This window comes from Podarcis gaigeae (genome assembly GCF_964106915.1).
Source record: "Podarcis gaigeae genome assembly, chromosome: 4".
Taxonomy (NCBI): domain Eukaryota; kingdom Metazoa; phylum Chordata; class Lepidosauria; order Squamata; family Lacertidae; genus Podarcis; species Podarcis gaigeae.
The window spans coordinates 107,874,642-107,898,642 of record NC_139677.1 but is presented as its reverse complement, the minus strand read 5'-3'; the positions used below and the strand labels follow the sequence as shown (position 1 = coordinate 107,898,642).

The 24,001-nt window shown below is 43.8% G+C and overlaps 1 protein-coding gene across 1 annotated transcript in view; it reads left to right on the top strand.

The window, feature by feature from the left end:
- LOC310843479 (uncharacterized protein) overlaps positions 1-15,771 on the top strand; it is a 47,854-nt gene extending 32,083 nt beyond the window's left edge. The window contains exons 2-4 of the mRNA XM_083736941.1: positions 2,413-2,539; positions 12,299-14,944; positions 15,010-15,771. Of these exons, the coding sequence (XP_083593067.1) occupies positions 2,506-2,539; positions 12,299-13,707 (1,443 nt within the window). The 5' untranslated portion in view covers positions 2,413-2,505 and the 3' untranslated portion in view covers positions 13,708-14,944; positions 15,010-15,771. The remainder of the gene's footprint in view (positions 1-2,412; positions 2,540-12,298; positions 14,945-15,009) is intronic.
- Positions 15,772-24,001: the final 8,230 nt, after the last annotated feature.

The window sequence follows — 24,001 nt, the reverse complement described above, 5'->3', positions numbered from 1 at the left end:
GGGAAAATGTGGCGTGATCTTTTAGAATAAGAGAGAGGTAGGCATCCTTTCGGCGATGGTTCCCCACTCCAGTTTGCCTCTGTCGGCCCCCGATGCCCCTTTCCTGTGGCCCCTGAATGGCTCTGTCCTCATCCGCCTGTCTTGGGAGACAATGGAGGATGGCTCAAGCGGTGGGGAGATTGCAAGGCCTGCTGGGGCAGCTGGCTGCTGTGACGGACAGCAGAGCCAGAGCAGAGTCTGGGAGTGCAGTGCCTCACCATTCCACCAGAGGGCCAGAGCCTCTTTCTGATTGGCTACCCAGAGGGGGGTGGCGCCAGGACTTTTGGAGGGAAAATAAAGAGCCGTTTCTGAGGGGATTTGAGATGAAAAACTCAGTATGGAGGCCAATTGGCCGAAGTATTGTGAAATTCTGGAACAAGAAGGTGACAGGTTAAAATTGCAGACCTTTGAAAAATTAAAGAATAAAGTGCAAGACTGGCTCCATTACTATCAAATAAGGGAGGTATATAATGTGAATTAAAAAAAAGGCTTTCAAGTGGAAAAATCAAAATTGGAAACAGAATTATTAGATTCTAAAGTTAAGAATTTGTCAAAAATGTATAACTTGCTGTTGAAATGGAATACTCAGGACGAAACGGTGAAATCTGCTATGATTAAATGGGCACAAGATGTTGGTCATAACATTATGATGGCTGACTGGGAACAGTTGTGGACCACAGGTATGAAGTTTACGGCATGTAATGCATTAAGAGAGAATATAATGAAAATGATATACAGGTGGTACATGACACCAGTCAAGCTTGCAAAAATCTATCATTTGCCCGATAATCTTTGGAAGAATGGCAGATGAAGGTGATGAACTATATGGAACTGGCGGAAATGACTGGCAGAATCCGAGACCAGGGAGAAGAGTCGGTGGAAGAAGATTGGAAAAAAATCAAAGTATACTTACAGAAATATTGTAAAATTAATGAATGTTAGGAGGTTGTTGGAAAGAAGTTATTTGGCTTTAGTAGAAATGTTATTAAGAATTAAGTAAGAATAGATTGAATATGGTTAAAGGGTAAAATTTAAGGCTAAATGGCGTTAAGAAGAAGTTTGGATTTAAATTTGAGAAAGAGGGAAAGGACTTGCTGAAATAATTAATTGAACTGGAATACAAAGAGGGAGGTTTGAGGAAGCCAAGGAAATAAGTAAATGTAAAATAAGGATATGAAAATATGGTTTTTATTATTTTTTCCTTTTTAAATGTTTGTGTTTTTAAAATGCTTCTGTCTTTTTTTGTTTTTTCCCAATATTTTTTTCCCTTTTTTATTGTAATTTTTTATTGTTTGTCTTTCGTTTCTCTGTATTTGTTAAACTTTAATAAATATTTATTAAAAAAAGAGAGAGATGGGAGAGAGGGATGATCGAGAGAAGATGGGGATGAGGAGAGGGGGGAGGGAGGGAGGGAGGGAGAAGTGGCTCTGATCTGAGTGGATCCTCCGCTCTGAGGAGAATATCTATGGAGCCAGAGGAAGGAGCCTCAGAGCTGAGATGGGGAGACCATGTTGAGGGTCTGGAGGGAGTGAAGCTGGAGGGAGAAGCTGTGGGAAGACTCTCCTCTTCTTCTTCTGGAGTCTCCTTCCAGTCAGGAGGAGAGAGATCTTCTAGGAAAGGAGATTCCCGAGTCCGTGGCAAGGGCTGAGAGGATCCCCTGGGTCTGGCATACAAAGGAAAATACCTCAGGGGAACTGAGGAAAAGTGGCCCCTGGCTGTGAAGGAAGCTGGGCTGTGTCAAAAGTACCTCACGGAAAGACCCCTCATAACTAAGTGAGGGAATGAGAGAGAAGCCGCAGAAACAGACTTAAACCTTATACTGTAGTATTCACAGTGGTACCTCGCGTTAAGTACTTAATTCGTTCCGGAGGTCTGTTCTTAACCTGAAACTGTTTTTTTAAAAAAACAGATATTTATTAGAATTTTACAAAATGAAAAAACAAATAGAGGCCAGGATTCACCTAGCCAGCCCCATCTGCTGCGAAATATAGCCTGCCCCCCACTCCTCCCCCTCTCCATGCCCCCTTGAACCCCTGGAATTTGGCTGTGGGGCACTGGGAGGGATCCTCTTCAGAACAGGACATGAGGAGAGGAGAAAGGGGATCCTTCCATCAGGGAAACTGGAATCCCTGCGTAGGCAGGATGACTTGAAATCCACAAGGAAGAGAACCACCTATTTGCACAAAGACGAATACCCATAATTAAAAGCAGAATAAAACAATTCAATTAAAACGTCAAAATAGACATCCATAATAAAAATGTGCAGCAAAACAATCCTATTGAAACAACGCACAGGAAGGAAGGAGACAGAGCATTGTGTAGCAGGTCATATTTCTGCTGTCTCAGAGGAGGACATTTCCCTTTTTCTTTTAGGGTCCAGTGTGCTTTGAAGACATCTCTGTCTGTTTCACGGACGAGGAATGGGCTTTGCTGGATCCTGACCAGAGAGCTCTGCATAAGGACGTCATGGAGGAGAATCGGGGGATCATGGCCTCTCTTGGTAAGGCTCCCTGTGGGATCGTCCTATCTGCCTGGAAATTCAAAAAATACCTCTATGTAACAAACCTCATACATTTCCACAGAGCTCAACCGCGCCCCCCCCAACACCTGGGAACCTAACACACCCACAAGAAAGAGTAAATTACAGTTTTTTCAGTGAACCATCTTTATACATGACAAAGCCATTTTTCACCTTCTCACCCCTTGCTTTTTCCTGTTAGACCTATTGCAGTCGTTAAGAGTCGTCAACAGGCTCATCACAGCTATCTGCCAATCACCCATTCCCACCACCCTTCTGAGTAATACCCCTCCCCACCTTCTCACTGTATAGAAGGGTCTGGTGACTTCTGTTTCAGTGTATCTGAAGAAGTGTGCATGCACACGAAAGCTCATACCTAGAACTAACTTAGCTGGTCTTTAAGGTGCTACTGGAAGGAATTTTTTTGTTTTGTTTTGACTAGGAAAGCTAGGTAGCTCCTGTCAGGTTTTTCATTTTAGCATCCACCTTTAGGAATAGAGGCCACAGTTTTACCTACCTTGATGCGCTGAGAAGCATCCAAGGGCCCAGCAGAGTCTGAAGGATGCTGTTGTGCCCGACAGGATTAAGTAAACTGGGCTCTGTTCTCGGAGGAGCCCCTGGCAAGATGGTCCCGTCTTGGGAGCCATAATTGATGGAGTCTGCTTTTGGCCTCAAGTTGGGAATTGGCACAGATCCATCACTCTGGGGCAGGTAATAATAATAATAATAATAATAATAATAATAATAATAATAATAATAATTTATTATTTATACCGCGCCCATCTGGCTGGGTTTCCACAGCCACTCTGGGCATCTTCCAACAGAATATTAAAATACAATAGTCTATTAAACATTAAAAGTTTCCCTAAACAGGGCTGCTTTCAGATGTCTTCTAAAAGATGATGATCAGGTCAGATCTGGCCTCATGGACCATTTCTAGCTCGACCCAAGTATGCTTTGCCAGTCATCCAGGCACTACGAATGAGCAAGACACACAAAATTTTACCTCATGCCCTCTGAGCCAAGTTACCATATTTTTCACTCTATAAAGGTAAAGGTAAAGGTACCCCTGCCCATACGGGCCAGTCTTGACAGACTCTAGGGTTGTGCGCCCATCTCACTCAAGAGGCCGGGGGCCAGCGCTGTCCGGAGACACTTCCGGGTCACGTGGCCAGCGTGACATCGCTGCTCTGGCGAGCCAGAGCCGCACACGGAAACGCCGTTTACCTTCCCGCTGGTAAGCGGTCCCTATTTATCTACTCGCACCCGGGGGTGCTTTCGAACTGCTAGGTTGGCAGGCGCTGGGACTGAACAACGGGAGCGCACCCTGCCGCGGGGATTCGAACCGCCGACCTTTCGATCGGCAAGCCCTAGGCGCTGAGGCTTTTACCCACAGCGCCACCCGCATCCCTTTTCGCTCTATAGGACGCACTTTTCCCCCTCCAAAGATGAAGGGGAAATGTGTGTGCATCCTATGGAGTGAATGCAGGCTCCCTGGCTTCAGCGATAGCAACGCGAAGCCTCTGAAGCCTGCGCTCCGGAGGCTTCGCGTTGCTTCCGCTGAAGCCAGGAGAGTCTGGTCTTTGAGGCTGGCGGTGGGGGAAAGCAGCACTTGCCCCTTCCGCCAGCCCCACAGGTTCGTGCGACGCCTTCGCGCTGCTCCTGGAACTGGGTGTGCGGCTCCTGTGGGCTTTTGCGGGAGATGGGGGAATTCCCCCACCTCGTAGAAAAGCCCGCAGGAGCCATGCAGCCTTTAAAGCGTGTGCCGCTCTTGAGGGCTTTTCCCTAAGGAGGGAGAAGGGACTGACTGGCTGAGTCCGTCCCTTCTCCCTCCTGTGGGCTTTTGCGGGAGATGGGGGATTCCCCCACCTCCCGCAATAGCAGGGAGAAGGTCTGGGAGAAGCGGACAGGCTGCACCCAGAGCTGGGGGGGGGGTCATATTTTTCCTTGATTTCCCCCTCTGAAAACTAGGTGCGCCCTCTGGTCAGGTGCGCCCTATAGAGCGAAAAATACGGTATTCTTGAAGTGGGAATCTTCCTCATGTAGCCAAACCATCCATCCCCTCCACACACAAGAGGGAGTCACTAGGTTTGGGGGAATCCCAAGGTTTTCAGAGGTACATGCAAGTCCCATTAAAAACGGGATTATGATGAGGACTGGATGTCCTCACTGCCCACGGCAGAATATGCTGACCACTGATTTCTCAGTCTGGACAGGTGGGTTTGAGACCCTCAAAATAAAATCTGAACAAAATTGGTGAAGCAGCAAAGAGTTTATTGATTACATAGACATCCTTGCAAGCACGGGTGTCCCAAAGTAGGCACACACAAACTTAGCAAAATACAAGCTACATGCAGTGCAAGTTCTTTCCCCTGTTTCCCCATTGGCTGGGCATGCGCAGGGTTTACAGACTATGGAGACGCAGGTTAATTCTGCGTCCAGGGCAGCTGTCTACCAGCTCCATCAGGTACGCAGGCTGAGACCCTATTTGCCCGCAGACTGTCTTACCAGAGTGGTGCATGCTCTGGTTATCTCCCGCTTGGACTACTGCAGTGAGCTCTACCTGGGGCTACCTTAGAAGGTGACCCGGAAACTGCAGTTAATCCAGAATGCGGCAGCTAGACTGGTGACTGGGAGTGGCCGCCAGGATCACATAACACCTGTCCTGACAGACCTGCATTGGCTCCCATTATGTTTCCGAGCACAATTCAAAATGTTGGTGCTGACCTTGAAAGCCCTAAAAGGCCTCGGTCCAGTAGACCTGAAGGAGCGTCTCCACCCCATAGTTCAGCCCGGACACTGAGGTCCAGCTCCGAGGGCCTTCTGGGGGTTCCCTCCCTGCGAGAAGCGAGGTTACAGGGAACCAGGCAGAGGGCCTTCTTGGTGGTGGCGCCCGCCCTGTGGAACGCCCTCCCATCAGATGTGAAGGAAATAACCAGCTATCTTTTCTTTAAAAGACATCTGAAGGCAGTTTAGGGAAGTTTTTAATATTTAATGCTGTATCTGTCAGGCCTGGTCGTTGTCCTCTTCAGATCACCACAAAAACGCTTCTTGTTCTTTTATAGCTTTTTATTGCGTATTAACAAAATAATCTTATAAACGGTTCTTAAATATCATTCCTCAGAGTCACTTCTTTCAGCTACCTTCTGAGCTCTGCTTCTCCGTGACCAGCCACCCTCAAAATGGCAAAGGCGCCCTTCCCTTCGCTTTCCCGCCCTTTTTCCTAGCCTCCTGGCTAGAGCTGGCCTGTATCTCCCCTCCTGAACCCTGGCCTTTCCTGGGAACAGCCGGTCCCTCCCTCTTGTTCCTCTTGCTCCCTTCTATTAGATTCACTGCTCTCTTCCCCCCCTTGGGGAATGCTTTCTCCCTCGGATAAACTGGAAACTTCTAACTCTTCCCTGACAGTATTGTTTTTAACATTTGATTGGAAGAAGAAGAAGAAGAAGAGTTTGGATTTCATATCCCGCCTTTCACTCCCCTTCAGGAGTCTCAAAGTGGCTCACATTCTCCTTTCCCTTCCTCCCCCACAACAAACACTCTGTGAGGTGAGTGGGGCTGAGAGACTTCAGAGAAGTGTGACTGGCCCAAGGTCACCCAGCAGCTGCATGTGGAGGAGTGGGGAATCGAACCCGGTTCCCCAGATTACGAGACTACCGCTCTCAACCACTACACCACACTGGCTCTCTCTGGAAGCTGCCCAGAGTGGCTGGGGAAATTCAGCCAGATGGGCAGGGTATAAATAAATTATTATTATTATTATTATTATTATTATTATTATTATTACAACCGCCTAATTAAAATACTAAAATCCCTACCCCTGTTGACATCTGCCCTCACCCTGAATTCCACCGCCCACCCCTCATATTTACCGTTTTCCTTATTTGGTCAATGCCTCTATGCCTTTGTCTGTTGCTCTAACCACCAATTACAATTACTGTTCCAGTTACAAGCATAAGCGAGTTCTGTGTCTTTTGAAGCCAAGAGGACAGAGCCACATCCTTTTTTTTTTTTTGAAAAAAATACAATTTTAATTTGTTTTCCATTTAACATTATACATTCCCATCATCATTATCCGCTATACCACCCTGGCTCTTTGGAGCCTCAACTTCCTTCCCTGCCGCCTCATGGCTTTCAAAATTAACATTTATATCATTGCAATTTGTACATTTTCCAATTCTTATTACACTCATTACAGAATGGCTTAAAATTTAAATATAGAAAGGTAGAGAAATTCTCATTACAAGTCTTCAGACAACCTGCTAGTGATGTTAATTGCTTACAATAATCTTTCAGATATCGTATAAATTTACTCCAATCCTTTTGGAATACTTAATCGTGCTGGTTTTGAATTTTTCCTGTCAGTGTCACCAGATTTGCAAAGTCCATCATTTTCATCTGCCAATCTTTTAACAGAAATTCTCACCATGTCAATTAATACTGAGTTCGGGAACCTTTAGCTTTAATTACAATGCTTACAACACTTTCCCATGGAGTGAAGCACGTTTTTTGGTTCTGCAGCTGTAATAAGGTGAGACCAAGATGGAATTATTGCCTCTATTAGTTGGGCTTTATTGCTGGGTTGCTTCTGACTAACAAGTTCCTTCAGTCGGCTCCAAAGATTTTGGATTGGGTTAAGGTCTGGAGATATTCCAGCAGTGGAATATGATTATCTTGAAACCACCTTTTGCACACCAGCAGTATGACATGGAGCTGAATCCTGTTGAAATAGAAAACAAACAAATAAATAAAAAGGTTCAGTATCTGGGAAAAGATAACATGTGGAACGCTTCAGTTTGGGCACAAGTATTTCATTTATGTATTTTGGGGCATTTACATTCCTTTGATGACACAAATTCTTCCCACACCTTTTGCTCGCATACCAAGCAAGGAGATTGGGGTCTCATCACTCCAAAGAACACTTTCCCATTGTTCGCTGTCCAGTTAACATGGGTTTTAGCCCAGTTTAATCTTTTCAACCTTTGCTTGAGAGATAACAATGGCTTTTTCCTTAGAATTCTAGCATTTAGACCAGGCCTTGCACTCAAATTCACATTACATTGCACCATGTCATCTTGTAAACACCCAGATGATTTTCTTCTGCCACGTAGGCACAGTCTCTTCATCCTTTGATCATCACTTGCTGTTGTGCACCTTTTCCTGCCTTTACCAGTCTGATTTTGTAGCAACTGAGTCTCCTTATACCTCTTCAAATATATAGAAAGGCCAGCTTTGGTTGTTTTCCCCAATTTTGCTTCTAATTTCTTCATAACTATAGCCTTGCTCACCTAATAATAATATTTTACATGGCTTTCTGGGTGACCAGTCAACTCTTTGTGCCATTTTTACAATTTTATTATGTCTGCAAACTCACTAAATGAAATAAGACAAAAAAACCAACCAACTTGATCACAGAACACACTGACGAAATCACTGAAATCACATAACACACTGACAAAAGTCAACCTAAGCAAGTTGTGCTTGCTTTTTCTGGTTATTTGACCATAACCTTTGATAAAATACTGTGGCAGCAGCAAGACGCAAACACGTACAGTCAATTAAAAGTTGGTTTTATTCCAGAAAAAACATGCCTCTCTGCCCCCATGACTTGTGGCTACCCTGATGATGACTCAACTAAATCCTCAGCTTTGTTCCTCTTCCTCCGGAAATAACGCGTGAAGACGAATCTCTTCCGTCGCTTCTGTGATGTCAATTTCCCCTTTTTCTGGTACCCCTCCTCTCCTGCATTCCTTCAGGCTGAGAGGCTTTGAAACTGGCTCAGACAAACTATTGTCTGATAACTCCTATATTTATCTGGGCTGTGACCTCCCCCCTGTACTTTCCTCTGTTCTTCCCAGAACAATCCTCCCTTTTCCCTCTGGGCTCCCGTCCAAGTCTGGCAGCTGCTGCTGTTCGCTTGCTGGCTCCAGCCTTACATCATCCTCCCCCCTCTAGGGGCCCCCTCCTGTTCCTCCTGCCTCTCCTCTTCCTCTCTTGGGGCGCTCTGGGCCACTTCCCACCATTCCTCCTCATTGTCCTCCCAAGAACTGCACCCCGGTTGCTCCTCTTCTGCTTCTTCCTCCCACTCGGGCTCATTCTCCCCTTCTTCTTCCCATTTCATCTCTTCCTCTACCCAACCTTGGGGTTTGGGTTTCCTGGGGTACCTACGGTGAAACTCGCTCTGCAACCTTGGTACATGTATATTTCCTGTGCTCTCCCATGAATTCTCTTCTGGTCCATAGCCCTTCCAGGACACAAAATACTGCACCCCCTACCTCTCCTGCCAGAGTCTAATAGCTCGTCCACCTCGTATTCAGGTTCACCCTCCACCAATATCGGCAAGAGTGGGGATTCCTTCCTCTCCTGATACGGGTGTCTCGCCGTCAGTGGAGATAGAAGCAACCGATGGAACACCAGATGCATCTTCATTGACTCAGATAGGCATAGCTTGAACGACACAGGGTTGATTTGTTCCACCACTTCAAAGGCCCCACCCTTTGCGGTTCCAGCTTACGGCATTGTCCCTTGCTCGGCCAGTCTTTTGTGGACAACCATACTTGGTTCCCCACCCTTATCTCCTTGCCCACCCGCCTGTGTTTATCTGCTTCCGCCTTGTACTGAGCCTTCGCCCTTTCTAGGTGGTCCTGCAAAATACTGTGCAGCGCTTCCATTTCTTCTGCATACTGTTCTGCTGCTGGCACTGCGAGGTTGTCCCCCTGCCCTGGAAACATCTGTGGGTGTCTCCCTTGACAAGCAAAAAATGGTGTTGTGTCGATGAATGTACTGCGTTATTGTAAATGAATTCAGCCAGTGCCAAGTTGTCTACCCAGTCATCTTGTTGGTGATTCACATAACATCGTAGATACTGCTGCACTGTAGCCTTCGTCCTCTCTGACTCTGTTCGTCTGTGGGTGTCTAGCTGACAAGAGGCATATTTCCACCTTCAGCAGTTACATCAGTTTTCTCCAAAACTGGGCTGTGAATTGTATTCCGCTGACACAATCTTCCATGGTAGTCCATGCAGTTTGAACACATGTTCCACGAAGAGTTGTGCTGTCTTGTGTGCTGAGGGTAGTTTCTCGCAGGGTACAAAATGTGCCATCTTTGAAAAAAGTTCCACCACAACCCAGATCACTGTCTGTTTCTGTGGCTCTGGCAAGTCGGTGATGAGATCCATGGCAATGGTTTCCCATGGCCCCTGTGGGGTAGGTAGTGTCAGGAGCTACTCTTGTGCAGGACCCTGGCAGAGGCACATGCCTGAATGGCATGTTCTCTTCTTCCTGGTCGATTGTTTGGGAGCATCAAAAGCTTTCTTCTGCCCGAACATCACAGCGACTGATGCCAACAGACATCAGCACACTTAGGGATCTGCAGAGTCTTCGCAGCTTGCATAAAAGTACCAGCAACTCAGCATTTTGGCTAATCTACTTTATTTACATATAAAACCCTCGGAGCATTCTGACTTAGCTCCTTCCTCTTTCTCATCAGATAGCAAAGAGAGAGAACAAAGGACAATAGTCCTACATCACAGAACACAGTAACACAAGGCTCCTGTCTCTGTTACTTCCCACTCTGTGGAATGAAAACATACACCGTCATGTGATAGACAACAATCCCATGACTGCAGACACGGGGAATAGGTAGTGGTTGTAGTAGGCCTGCTGGGGTCTCGCAGGGCCTGTGCCCGTTGACAGGTGTTATACGCCCATACATACTCCTTGACCCCCTCTTGCATCCTTTGCCACCAGAAGTCTCGCATTACTAGGCATTCTGTCTTCCATTGCCCAAAATGGCCTGCCGTTGGACTACCATGGTGCTGTCTGAGTACCTTGGCTCAGAGTTCCCCTTCTGGGACGTAGAGGGTTCCCCCTCTGTACAGCAACCCTCCTCTCTCTGCGAAATCCTTTGCATCACTCCCCCGTTTTGTATCACCTCTTCTTTCTTCTGAGCAAACCCATCTGGAATCTCAGGCCTAACTGCAGAGCAGCTTGCCCCACCTCTTCTAAGGTGTTCAACTTTGGCATTTCCGCAAATTCATTGCAAATCTCCTCGCAGAGTCCCGCTTTGAACAGGGCAATCAAGGTCTTCCCTTCCCACTCCAGTTGACAGGCGTGCGTCATAAAACTGGACCAATACTGTGCTACATTGACTCCTGTTCCAACTACACCTATTGTGCGGGATTCCTGAATATGTTGTCCAAGAGCTTCAAAAAGGCAGGTAAATTAGTGAGCACGCAGTCATTGGCATCAGGTAAGGGGTAATCTACTGTCTAGCCACCTCCCCAGAAGCCCCACAGTCGTGGCTATTCTTGCTTCTTCATCTCTGTATTCTTCCCCTTTAAGATGTAGGTAATATAAGCAGGAGGCTCGGAAGGAGTCATACGCTGCACTGTTCCCATTGAAGCGTGGGGGGGGGACTAGGTTTTTTGCAGTTTGCCTACCGGATAAGTCAGAGAGCTCTCTTGCCTGTTCTCCCGTCACTCCTTCCAGTCATGCTAATATTAATTCTTGATTCTCTGCCCAGAGAATTTGTGTAGTATCCACTGCCGTTGGAGCCTCCGCAGCTGCCGCGCCTTGCCCGGCTTGCATATCCACGGGCTGCTGCTGCTGTCGCTTTTCAGCCATCCTTGCTTAATTATCTGATGGGCTTTTGTTCTCAGCAGCAGTTGAGTTGAGTCATGCTGTAGTGGCAGCAAGACTCGAACACGTACAGTCAATTAAAAGTTGGTGTTATTCCTGAAAAAACATGCCTCTTGTCTGGAGCTCTCTGCCCCCATGACTTATGGCTACCCTTATGATGACTCAACTAAATCCTCAGCATTGTTCCTCTTGCTCCAGAAACAACTTGTGAAGACGAATCTCTTCTGTCACTTCTATGATTTCCATTTCTCCTTTTCTTATACCGCTCCTCTCCTGCATTCCTGCAGGCTGAGAGGCTTGGAAACTGGCCCAGACAAGCTATTGTCTGATAACTCCTGTATTTCTCTGGGCTGTGAACTCTACCCTGTACTTTCCTCTGTTTTTCCCATAACAATCCTCCCTTCGTCCCCTGGGCAGCCATTCAAGTCTGGCAGCTGCTGTTGCTGGCTTGTTGGCTCCAGCCTGACAAATACAGATAACTGAACAAACTTTGTTGCATTACATTCTTGATTAAATTATCTTTCCATTGATAAATAATTTCACAATATTATTAATAATACCTTTATTGTCATTGTACAACCTGTGTACAATGAAATTAAATGAGCCTCCCTCTCAAAGAAGTGGTGTTATGAGCCACCAAACCTCTGAAATACACTTTCCCCCGAAAGGTTTCTACAATTTTACCACTACTGTATATCAAACAAAGCAACATTCAACAACCATTAACCATTAGAATCTAATAATAAATATGTTGGTTAATGCCCATAATAATAAATATGTTGGCTATAACATTTGATAGAATACAGGTAATTACATTCTTGATTAAATTATCTTTCCATTGATACATAACTTTATGATATTACTCAAAAAAAAAAGCAGGGTTATGAGCCATCAAACCTCTGAAATATACTTTTTTCCACAAAAGGCTTCTGCAATTTTACCACTGCTGTATATCAAACAAAGCAACATTCAACAACCCATCAAAATCTAATAACAAATACGTTGGTTAATGACGAACCACAAAGGTAATGAACACACACACAACTCCCTTCAGTTCTTCTTCATTTGTTCCTGAGGCTCTAATCCCTTTTTGTCTCCATTGCAGATTGTGTTGAATTGGAAATCGAGAACAAGGATGAACACGACAAAATCCCCAGAGAGGAGAAGCCACGTGAGAATTTGGAGTGTGGGGAGAGCTCCCATTCCAGTTCCCAACAAAGAAATCTCAATGGAAAGAAACCCTATCAGTGCATGGAATGTGGAAAGAGCTTCAGTCAGAACTCCAATCTCACTAAGCATCAGAAAATTCATACAGGGGAGAAACCCTATCAGTGTGTGGAATGCGGAAAGAGCTTCAGTCAGAGCTCCAATCTCACTTCCCATCAAAGAACCCATACAGGGGAGAAACCCTATCAGTGCATTGAATGTGGAAAGAGCTTCAGTCAGAACTCCAATCTCACTAAGCATCAGAAAATTCATACAGGGGAGAAACCCTATCAGTGCGTGGAATGTGGAAAGAGCTTTAGTCACAGCTGTGATCTCACTAATTATCACAGAATTCATACAGGAGAGAAACCCTATCAGTGCGTGGAATGCGGAAAGAGCTTCAGTCAGAGCTCTGATCTCAATTCCCATAAAAAAAATCATACAGGGGAGAAACCCTTTCAGTGCATGGAATGTAGAAAGAGCTTCAGGAAGAGCTCGCATCTCACTTCTCATCAAAGAATTCATACAGGGGAGAAACCCTTTCAGTGCGTGGAATGTGGAAAGAGCTTCAGTTACAGCCAAAGTCTGACTTCCCATCAAAGAATTCATACAGGGGGAAAACCCTATCAGTGCGTGGAATGTGGAAAGAGCTTCAGTTACAGCCAAAGTCTGACTTCCCATCAAAAAATTCATACAGGGGAGAAACCCTATGAGTGCATGGAATGTGGAAAGACCTTCAGTCGAAACGACTATCTCACTTCCCATCAAAGAATTCATACAGGGGAGAAACCATATCAGTGCATGGAATGTGGAAAGAGCTTCAGTCAGAGCTCTGATCTCACTAAGCACCAGAGAATTCATAAAGGGGAGAAACCCTATCAGTGCATGCAATGCGGAAAGAGCTTCAAGGAGAGCTCCAAACTCACTTCCCATCAAAGAATTCATACAGGCGAGAAACCATATCAGTGTGTGGAATGTGGAAAGAGCTTCAGTCAGAGCGCCCATCTCACTTCACATCAAAGAATTCATACAGGGGAAAAACCCTATCAGTGTGTGGAATGTGGAAAGAGCTTCTGTCAGAGTTCTGATCTTACTTCCCATCAAAGAATTCATACAGGGGAGAAACCCTATCAGTGTGTGGAATGTGGAAAGAGCTTCAGTCACAGCCACTATCTCACTTCCCATCAAAGAACCCATACAGGGGAGAAACCTTATCAGTGCATTGAATGTGGAAAGAGCTTTAGTCGGAGCTACTCTCTCACTTGCCATCAAAGAGTTCATATTGGGGAGACATCCTTCATTATATAGCTTTAGGAGACAAGGAAATCTGCACTTTTTTAACCAGGCCTTTGGCTGATTGATATCTAATGTCCTTTTAAGATGTGGTGAGAAGAGGGTTACACATGCGTATTTTGTATTTTTATATTGTGTTTTTCTTCTATGTTGTAACCGTCCTGACACGTGGCAACAGGAGTCAAACTTTAGAGGCTGAGGGTTTTTGCCCCCCAATAAAACATTTGAGGGGGGCACACCCCAATTTTGTAGGCATTGCCATTCCAATGGCATGCATGCATCATGTGATTTATTGTGCAAAGCAGGTCTTATCTGGCCCCCCACCAATATTTCATTCAATTCAGCACCACTGGGTCGAGTGGTATACAAATTAAATAAATACATAAATCGCCTTCGTTTGCAAATGTTCCAGCTTGTCAATATCATTCATTATCATTTTTAAAATTTACGTACCCTTCACCTGAAGATTTCACAACATAAACACAAAGGATGAAAGCATGGCTTTCTCAAAAACAAGTAAATCCAGAGAAATCTCTCCTCCCCTTTTTTTGGATGGAGTTATAAACTTTGTTGATCAGGGGAGAGCTGTGGAAATAGTGCGTCTTGATTTCAGTAAGGCTTTTGACAACGTCCCCTGTGATCTTTCTGTGAGGAAGCTGTTAAAATGTGGGCTGAATGAGGAAACTGTTAGGTGGATTTGACTGACCGAACCCAAACAGTCCTCCTTCATGGTTCCTCATCATCCTGGGGTGCTGCAGGGTACTGTCCTGGGCCCCTTGTTCTTCAATGTCTTTGTAAATGACTTGGATGAAGGAACTGAGGGGGTGCTCATCACATTTGCAGATGACACCAAATGGGGAGCGGAGGCCAATGTTGCAGAAGGCTGAATCAGATCAAGGGCAGGAATAATACCACTTTATTCTGCCTTGGTCAGACCCCACCTTGAATACTGGGTTCAGTTCTGGGCACCACAAGTTAAGTACCTTAAATTTTGGTTACTTGGAGAAATCAAGAAGGTGGGGGGACACAATCCGTATTGCTTTTATAACATGTGACCAATGTTTATTGAATACATGTATTGTTAAGACTGTTGTAGGAATCCACCCAGCACTCAGTAATTTTTAATAAACATTAAATGTGGGACGTGTAAGCACTAACCGCCACTCCACCCCGATCTCTCAGAGTGAAAATACCTCTGTGGGCAGGATCGGCTAATAGGATAGCTTGAAGAACTAGGTCAATCAATTAGGGGGTTGGACTCGATGGCCCTTGTGGTCTCTTCCAACTCTATGATTCTATGATTCTATGAATCACTAGCCCTGTATATATATAGAGAGAACCATTGTATATATGGATAATCAGTTGTGACGGCAGTGAGACACGCAAGAGTGCAATTCATTTATAAAGTTGGTTTTATTCCAAGAAAAGAACAGGTTACCAGGAGCTCTTCTCCCGTGAGCTGGTCGCCATTACGATGATGACTCAACTAAGTTCTCAGTGTCACGTTTCATCCTACAAATGCAACGTGGGAGGAAACTTCTCTTCGTACTCTGTGACAAATTGTGTCCTTTTTCCTGTAACCCCCCTACGCTCTTGAATACTCGAAGGCTGGCCAGCCATGTCTGAGAGGCTATCTGTGGAGGTCGGCCTTTCACCTACATTCTGGGAGAGTGTTTCCATGATAACCCCCCTCCTTTTGCTCTGGGTCATCTTCCAACCCTGGCAGCTGCTTGGACTCTGACAGAGGTGTTGAAAACAAATGAAATTAGACACAAGTGGGAATTTCCTGAAGGTATTTCCTTCACCTACAAAGATAGAAGAAAGATAGAAGAAAGACTTTTAGATCCCCAGAATTCAGAAAATTTTGGCGGAAATACAAAATATACAAAATAGGCTTGGGAGGGGGTACAGCTCAAGAAAGAGAAGAAAGTGAACAAGGACAGGAAAGTCCAGGAGGATAAGAAAAGAAGCAGAGTTTCCCACAACTATATTATTGTACTTAATTGCAGTTCCGTATTTGATGTTGATATTTGATGTTGATATTTGACTTTGTGTCTAATAAAGATTAATGAATTTGAACATTATATCGTGGAACATCAATGGTTTGAACAATAAGGTAAAAAGGAATTAAAGTGAGCAAATCTTAAAAAAGAAAAATTGGGACATCATTGGTCTCCATGAAACACATATAGCTAAGAAACATGACAGAGTTTTCATAGATAAGAAATTAGGAACAGAATACATAGCTTCAGATGTTTCCAAAAAGAGAGGAATAGTTTTATATATATATATAAACCAAAAGAGATGCAAAAATACCACTTAAAGATGACGAAGGAAGAATATTAGGAATACAATTGACAAAAGGCAGAGAAGAAATAATTTTGGTGGGGGTATACGCACCAAGTGGAAATAAAACAAACTTCAAAAACAACCTTGAAGATAAGCTATTAGAATACAGTAATGACAATAATGATCATCATGGGAGACTTCAACAGAGTAACATCCCTGGCTCTAGATAGAACGGAAAGAGACGTAACATCAAGAAAAGGGAAGTTCCCAATAACATTTAATCAATTGGTAGAAGATCTGAACTTAAAAGATGCTTGGAGAGAGAAACAGAGAAGGGACAGATAATATACCTTCCATGCATATGCTAAAAAATCAGCTTGTCAATATCCTTATTTATTATCATTTTTAATATTATGTGCCCTTCATCTGAAGATTTCACAATATAAACATACTAGATGAAAGCATGGCTTTCTCAAAAACAAGTAAAGCCAGTGAAATCTCTCCTCCCCCTTTTTTGGATGGAGTTACAAACTTTGTTGATCAGGGGAGAGCTGTGGAAATAGTGCGTCTTGATTTCAGTAAGGCTATTGACAAAGTGCCCCCATGAAATATTTACTTGGAAGCTGGTAATATGTGAGCTGAACAAGGTAACTGTTAGGTGGATTTGACTGACCAAACCCGAACAGTCTTCCTTCATGGTTCCTCCTCATCCTGGGAAAAGTGACGAGGGGTGCTGCAGGGTTCTGTCCTGGGCCCGTTGTTGTTCCTTGGAGGAAGGAACTGAGGGGATGCCCATCCCATTTGCAGACGACACCAAACGGGGAGCACAGGTCAATGTGGCAGAAGGCATGTATTTTTAATACTGTTGTAGGAATCCACCCAGCACTCAGTAATTGTTATTAAACATTAAATATGGGGCGCTTAAGCACTACCCACCCCCCGATCTCTCAGAGTGAAAATACCTCTGTGGGCGGGATCGACAAATAGGATAGCTTGAAGAACACACCAGCCCTGTTTGTATCTAGAGAGAACCACTGTATATATAGGGATAGTAAGTTGTGATGGCAGTGAGTCGTGCACGAGTGCAGTTCATTTATAAAGTTGGTTTTATTCCAAGAAAAGAACAGATTACCAGGAGCTCCACTCCCGTGAGCTGGTTGCCATTACGATGATGACTCAACTAAGTTCTCAGTGTCACGTTTCATCCTACAAATGCAACGTGGGAGGAACCTTCTCTTCATACTCTGTGACAAATCGCATCCTTTTTCCTGTCCCTCCCCCCCGCTCTTGAATACTCAAAGGCTGGCCTGCCATTTCTGAGAGGCTATCAGTGGAGTTCGGCCTTTCACCTACATTCTGAGAGAGTGTTTCCATTACAGCCCCCCCTCTCTTTGCTCTGGGCCATCTTCCAACCCTGGCAGCTGCTTAGAATCAGAAGCTTCCTGTATCCTGACATCAGTGTTTATATAGAGAAGAAATAAAAATGTCAACTAATACCAAGAAAGGACAGCCAAACCCAACACTCCTTACTTTAATGGCAAGATGCCGCTCCGTAGTGTTTGAGCTTCTTGTGGTGGTTTTAAAAAAGAATAAGCAGAGTAAAAAGAACAGGACTTTGAAAGGGGGGAGCTGCTGAGCTTCCTGCTGCTGCCTGCATACTAAAAATTTTGTGGACTGTGACTGGGTGACTTGACCTCGACACTTTGGAATAGTTACGGCTAATGGGGTAGATAAACCTGAGAAAAGCCAAGTTAAAGAGAAAAGAGGCTCCAAAGACCAACTTTTGAAGAGTCGGTGATGCATATGTTAACAGAAATAAGAACAGATGTTAAAGGAACCCAGCAGAATGTACAGGAGCTAAAACAAGAATTTACAGATTTGAAATCAGGTTTTCAAGAGGTCAGGGAAGAAGTTGCTGGTCACGGAAAAAAGACTGATGAAATTGGAAACAGTGAGAGTACTTGATGTGGAGAGGACCCAACAGGAGGCGCTTAATGCAATTGCCTTCTTACAGATGAAGGAATGTGAGAACCAACTGAGAGTGAGAGGCACACCTCAATTGGAACAAGATAATCTTAAGGATTGGCTAATTGAGGAGTTTGCAGCCTGCTGGGATCTGGAAAAGACGAGTTAAGGTCCTGGATTGAGATGGCCTATAGGTTTGGGCCTAAGAAAGATTCAAAAGTGGTATATGACTGTATACTGGTTTTCAAGACAAAGGAACAGAGAGACAGGATTTTGAGCCTACATTACAAAAAAGGTCGGAAGATAAAAGACAAGCCAATTGTTTTGTTCAAGGAGATTCCAAAACACTTTTTGAATTTAAGGAACAATTACGCGGACCTGGCTGGAGCTCTGAGAAGGAAGAATATCTTCTTCAGGTGGGAGTTCCCAGAGGTCCTCTCCTTCAAATTTCAAGGAAGGAAACAAAGAATTAAGACCGTTGAAGAAAAAATGAGGTTTTTTTGGGGGGAAACATTGAGGAACTTGGATTGGAAAGTCAACAGGCATCAGGGGCAGGTACGGGGGCTCCCTAATATCACAAGATGGCACTGAGAATTTACTCTTGGAATGTTAACAGCTTGAACTCACAACTAAAAAGGAACCAAGTGTATCATGTGTTAGCAAAACAGAATTTGGATATAATTTGTCTGCAAGAAACTCATGTCACCAGATTACATAGAAAAATACTTCAGAATAAAAGACTTGGACAGGAATTCATTTCATCGGACAAAGTGAAGAAAAGAGGAGTGGTCTTCTATTAAAGTAAAATGGAATCCTAGAATGTTTAAAGATGAGGAGGGAAGATATATTGCAGTAGAAGACAAGGCAGAAGGCGAGAAATATTTGCTCTTGGGAATTTATGCACCAAATGATGGCAAAGCGGAATTTTTTAAGAATCTGGAAACAAGACTTCTGGATTATATGGATTACAGATAGATTTTGATGGGAGATTTGAATGGTGTCGCATCAACGCTTATGGATAGAACACAGAGACAGAAAGTTATGAATTCTGGCAGACTACCGAAGGTCTTTTTTGAAATGGTGGACAAATTTGATCTGTCAGACATATGGAGAGTAAGAAATCCAACAGAAAAAGCCTTCACATTCTATTCCGATGCAAATCAATCATTCTCAAGAAGTGACAATTTATGGATATCCAGAGACATTGTTCCCAGAGTAACAAAGTTGAAATATGCCCAAAGACTTGCTCTGATCATAATGCTGTGTTTTTGGAAATGAAAATATTTCTGCAGGGATCCTTCAGATGGAGAATGAACGATGATTTGTTGAGGAATGTACAGGCAACTGGGAAAGCCCAAAGACTCTTAAAGATTACTTTCAGATACGGAATAAAAAAATAGACAATATTTTGTCTCAATTAAAAGATAGAAGAATTTGAGATGTAACCCAAAGAACCTGCAGATCCAAAAGGAAAGTAAAGCTTTACAGATTCAGTATTCCCAGAGTATAAACCAGGAAATAGAATGGAAAATAAGGATGATGAGACAAAGGAATTTTATATCTGCAAATACATGTGGAAAACTGCCTGCTTGACAATTAAAAAAGAGACAGAAACAAAGTACTATTACTAATATTGTATCAGAAGGAAGTCTGTGGAGAACCCTGCAGAGATAAGAAGATGCTTTCAGAAGTGTTATAAACAGCTGTATAAATGTGGAAATGAAGATAAAGATAAAATTGAGCAATTTAAATGGATTGCAAAAAATTCCCCAAAATAAAAAGATCCTGCTTAATGGATTGATTACAAGACAAGTGGTTGAGAATGCAATAAATCAGATGCAGCTAGGCAAATCACCAGGGCCAGATGGTTTGTCAGCAAAGTACTATAAGACCTTGAAAGACTGGCTTATTCAGCCATTGATGGACATATGCAACATGATATTAAGAGGGGACAAAGCACCTGAAACCTGGAAAGAAGTTTTTATAACCCTGATGCCAAAACCAGATCAAGATAGATCCAATGTGAAAAATTATAGACCAATCTCACTACTCAAAGTGGATTACAAAATTTTTGCTAACCTTTTGGCCAATAGGTTGAAGAAGGTGCTAACAGATTATATTCACAAGGATCAGGCAGGATTTCTGCCTGGGAGACATATGAAAGATAATATTAGGAATATAATCGATGTGTTAGAAAGGTTGGATGTTAAAAAAAAACTCTAAAGCGATGTTAATGTTTATTCTGAGAAGGCCTTTGATAATGTTTCATGGAGTTTTATGAAAAGGAATTTAGAAAGTATTGAGGTTGGACAAGAATTTTTAAATGGTATTAATGCGATCTATTTTGAACAAAAAGCTAAAATTATAGTTAATAATGTGGTTTCAGAAGAAATTAGAATTGAGAAAGGAACCAGGCAAGGGTGCCCACTTTCCCCTCTGCTTTTTATTTCGGTCTTGGAGGTTTTGCGAAATATGCTAAGAAAAGAGGAGGAGGTTAAAGGAATAACAGTAGGCTCTAAACAATATATAGTGGTACCTCGGGTTAAGTACTTAATTCATTCCAGAGGTCCGTACTTAACCTGGAATGTAAGAACCATGAACCTGGGTAAGTTGGAGGTGGTCAAAAATGAGATGGCAAAAATAAATATTGACATCCTGGGCATCAGTGAACTAAAATGGACGGGAATGGGTGAATTCAGTTCGGATGGCCATCATATCTACTACTGTGGGCAAGAAACCCGTAAAAGAAATGGAGTGGCCCTCATAGTCAACAAAAGAGTGGCGAAGGCTATACTGGGATGCAATCTCAAAAATGATAGAATGATCTCGATACGAATCCAAGGCAGACCTTTTAACATCACAGTAATCCAAGTTTATGCACCAACTACTTGTGCTGAAGAAACTGAAATTGACCAATTCTATGAAGACTTACACCTTATAGAAGTGACACCAAAGAAGGATTACAGATAGGTAGCCGTGTTGGTCTGCCATAGCCAAAACAAAAAAAATTCCTTCCAGTAGCACCTTAAAGACCAACTAAGTCAGTTCTTGGTATGAGCTTTCGTGTGCATGCACACTTCTTCAGATGTGTATCTGAAGAAGTGTGCATGCACACGAAAGCTCATACCAAGAACTGACTTAGTTGGTCTTTAAGGTGCTACTGGAAGGAATTTTTTTTGTTTTGACCAAAGAAGGATGTTCTTCTCATTATAGGGGATTGGAATGCTAAAGTAGGGAGTCAAGAGATAAAAGGAACAACTGGCAAGTTTGGCCTTGGAGATCAAAATGAAGCAGGGCAAAGGCTAATAGAGTTCTGTCAAGAGAACAAGCTGGTCATCACAAACACGCTTTTCCAACAACACAAGAGACGACTCTACACATGGACATCACCAGATGGGCAGCATCGAAATCAGATTGATTATATTCTCTGCAGCCAAAGATGGAGAAGCTCTATACAGTCAGCAAAAACAAGACCTGGAGCTGACTGTGGCTCAGATCATCAGCTTCTTATAGAAAAATTCAAGCTTAAACTGAAGAAAGTAGGAAAAACCACTGGGCCGGTAAGATACAATCTAAGTCAAATCCCTTATGAATACACAGTGGAAGTGAGGAACAGGTTTAAGGATTTAGATTTGGTGGACAGAATGCCTGAAGAACTATGGATGGAGGCTCGTAACATTATACAGGAGGCAGCAACGAAAACCATCCCAATGAAAAGGAAATGCAAGAAAGCAAAGTGGCTGTCCAATGAGGCCTTACAAATAGCGGGGGAGAGAAGGCAAGCAAAATGCGAGGGAGATGGTGAAAGATACAGGAAATTGAATGCAGATTTCCAAAGAATAGCAAGGAGAGACAAGAAGACCTTCTTAAACGAGCAATGCAAAGAAATAGAGGAAAGCAATAGAATGGGAAGAACCAGAGATCTGTTCAAGAAAATTGGAGATATGAAAGGAACATTTCGTACAAAGATTTCCATAATAAAGGACAAAAGTGGAAAGGACCTAACAGAAGCAGAAGACATCAAGAAGAGGTGGCAAGAATACACAGAGGAATTATACCAGAAAGAAATGGATGTCCCGTATACCCCAGGTAGTGTGGTTGCTGACCTTGAGCCAGACATCCTGAAGAGTGAAGTCAAATGGGCCTTAGAAAGCACTGCAAATAACAAGGCCAGTGGAAGTGATGGTATTCCAGCTGAACTATTTAAAATTTTAAAAGATGATGCTGTTGAGGTGCTACACTCAATATGCCAGCAAGTTTGGAAAACTCAGCAGTGGCCAGAGGATTGGAGAAGATCAGTCTACATCCCAATCCCAAAGAAGGGCAGTGCCAAAGAATGCTCCAACTACCGCACAATTGCACTCATTTCACACGCTAGCAAGGTTATGCTTAAAATTCTACAAGGAAGACTCAAGCAGTATGTGGACCGAGAACTCCCAGAAGTGCAAGCTGGATTTAGAAGAGGCAGAGGAACCAGAGACCAAATTGCAAACATGCGCTGGATTATGGAGAAAGCTAGAGAGTTCCAGAAAGACATCTACTTCTGCTTCATTGACTATGCAAAAGCCTTTGACTGTGTCGACCACAGCAAACTATGGCAAGTTCTTAAAGAAATGGGAGTGCCAGATCACCTCATCTGTCTCCTGAGAAATCTCTATGTGGGACAAGAAGCTACAGTTAGAACTGGATATGGAACAACTGATTGGTTCAAAATTGGGAAAGGAGTACGACAAGGCTGTATTTTGTCTCCCTGCTTATTTAACTTATATGCAGAATTCATCATGCGAAAGGCTGGGCTGGATGAATCCCTAGCCGGAATTAAGATTGCCGGAAGAAATATCAACAACCTCAGATATGCAGATGACACAACCTTGATGGCAGAAAGTGAGGAGGAATTAAAGAACCTTTTAATGAGGGTGAAAGAGGAGAGCGCAAAATATGGTCTGAAGCTCAACATCAAAAAAACGAAGATCATGGCCACTGGTCCCATCACCTCCTGGCAAATAGAAGGGGAAGAAATGGAGGTAGTGAGAGATTTTACTTTCTTGGGCTCAATGATCACTGCAGATGGTGACAGCAGTCACGAAATTAAAAGACGCCTGCTCCTTGGGAGAAAGGCAATGGTAAACCTAGACAGCATCTTAAAAAGCAGAGACGTCACCTTGCCAACAAAGGTCCGCATAGTTAAAGCCATGGTCTTCCCAGTAGTGATGTCTGGAAGTGAGAGCTGGACCATCAAGAAGGCTGATCGCCGAAGAATTGATGCTTTTGAATTATGGTGCTGGAGGAGACTCTTGAGAGTCCCATGGACTGCAAGAAGATCAAACCTCTCCATACTGAAGGAAATCAACCCTGAGTGCTCACTGGAAGGACAGATTGTGAAGCTGAGGCTCCAGTACTTTGGCCACCTCGTGAGAAGAGAAGACTCCCTGGAGAAGACCCTGATGTTGGGAAAGATGGAGGGCACAAGGAGAAGGGGGCGACAGAGGACGAGATGGTTGGATAGTGTTTTCGAGGTTACCAGCATGAGTTTGACCAAACTGCGGGAGGCAGTGGAGGACAGAGGTGCCTGGCGTTCTCTGGTCCATGGGGTCACGAAGAGTCGGACACGACTAAACGACTAAACAACATCATATCACCCCTTAACCTCCTCTTCTCCAGGCTAAACATGCCCAGCTCCCTTAGCCGTTCCTCATAAGGCATCGTTTCCAGGCCTTTGACCATTTGGGTTGCCCTCCTCTGGACACGTTCCAGTTTGTCAGTGTCCTCCTTGAACTGTGGTGCCCAGAACTGGACACAGTACTCCAGGTGAGGTCTGACCAGAGCAGAATACAGTGGCACTATTACTTCCCTTGATCTAGATGCTATACTCCTATTGATGCAGCCCAGAATTGCATTGGCTTTTTTAGCTGCCGCGTCACACTGTTGGCTCATGTCAAGTTTGTGGTCAACCAAGACTCCTAGATCCTTTTCACATGTACTGCTCTCAAGCCAGGTGTCACCCATCTTGTATTTGTGCCTCTCATTTTTTTTGCCCAAGTGCAATACTTTACAT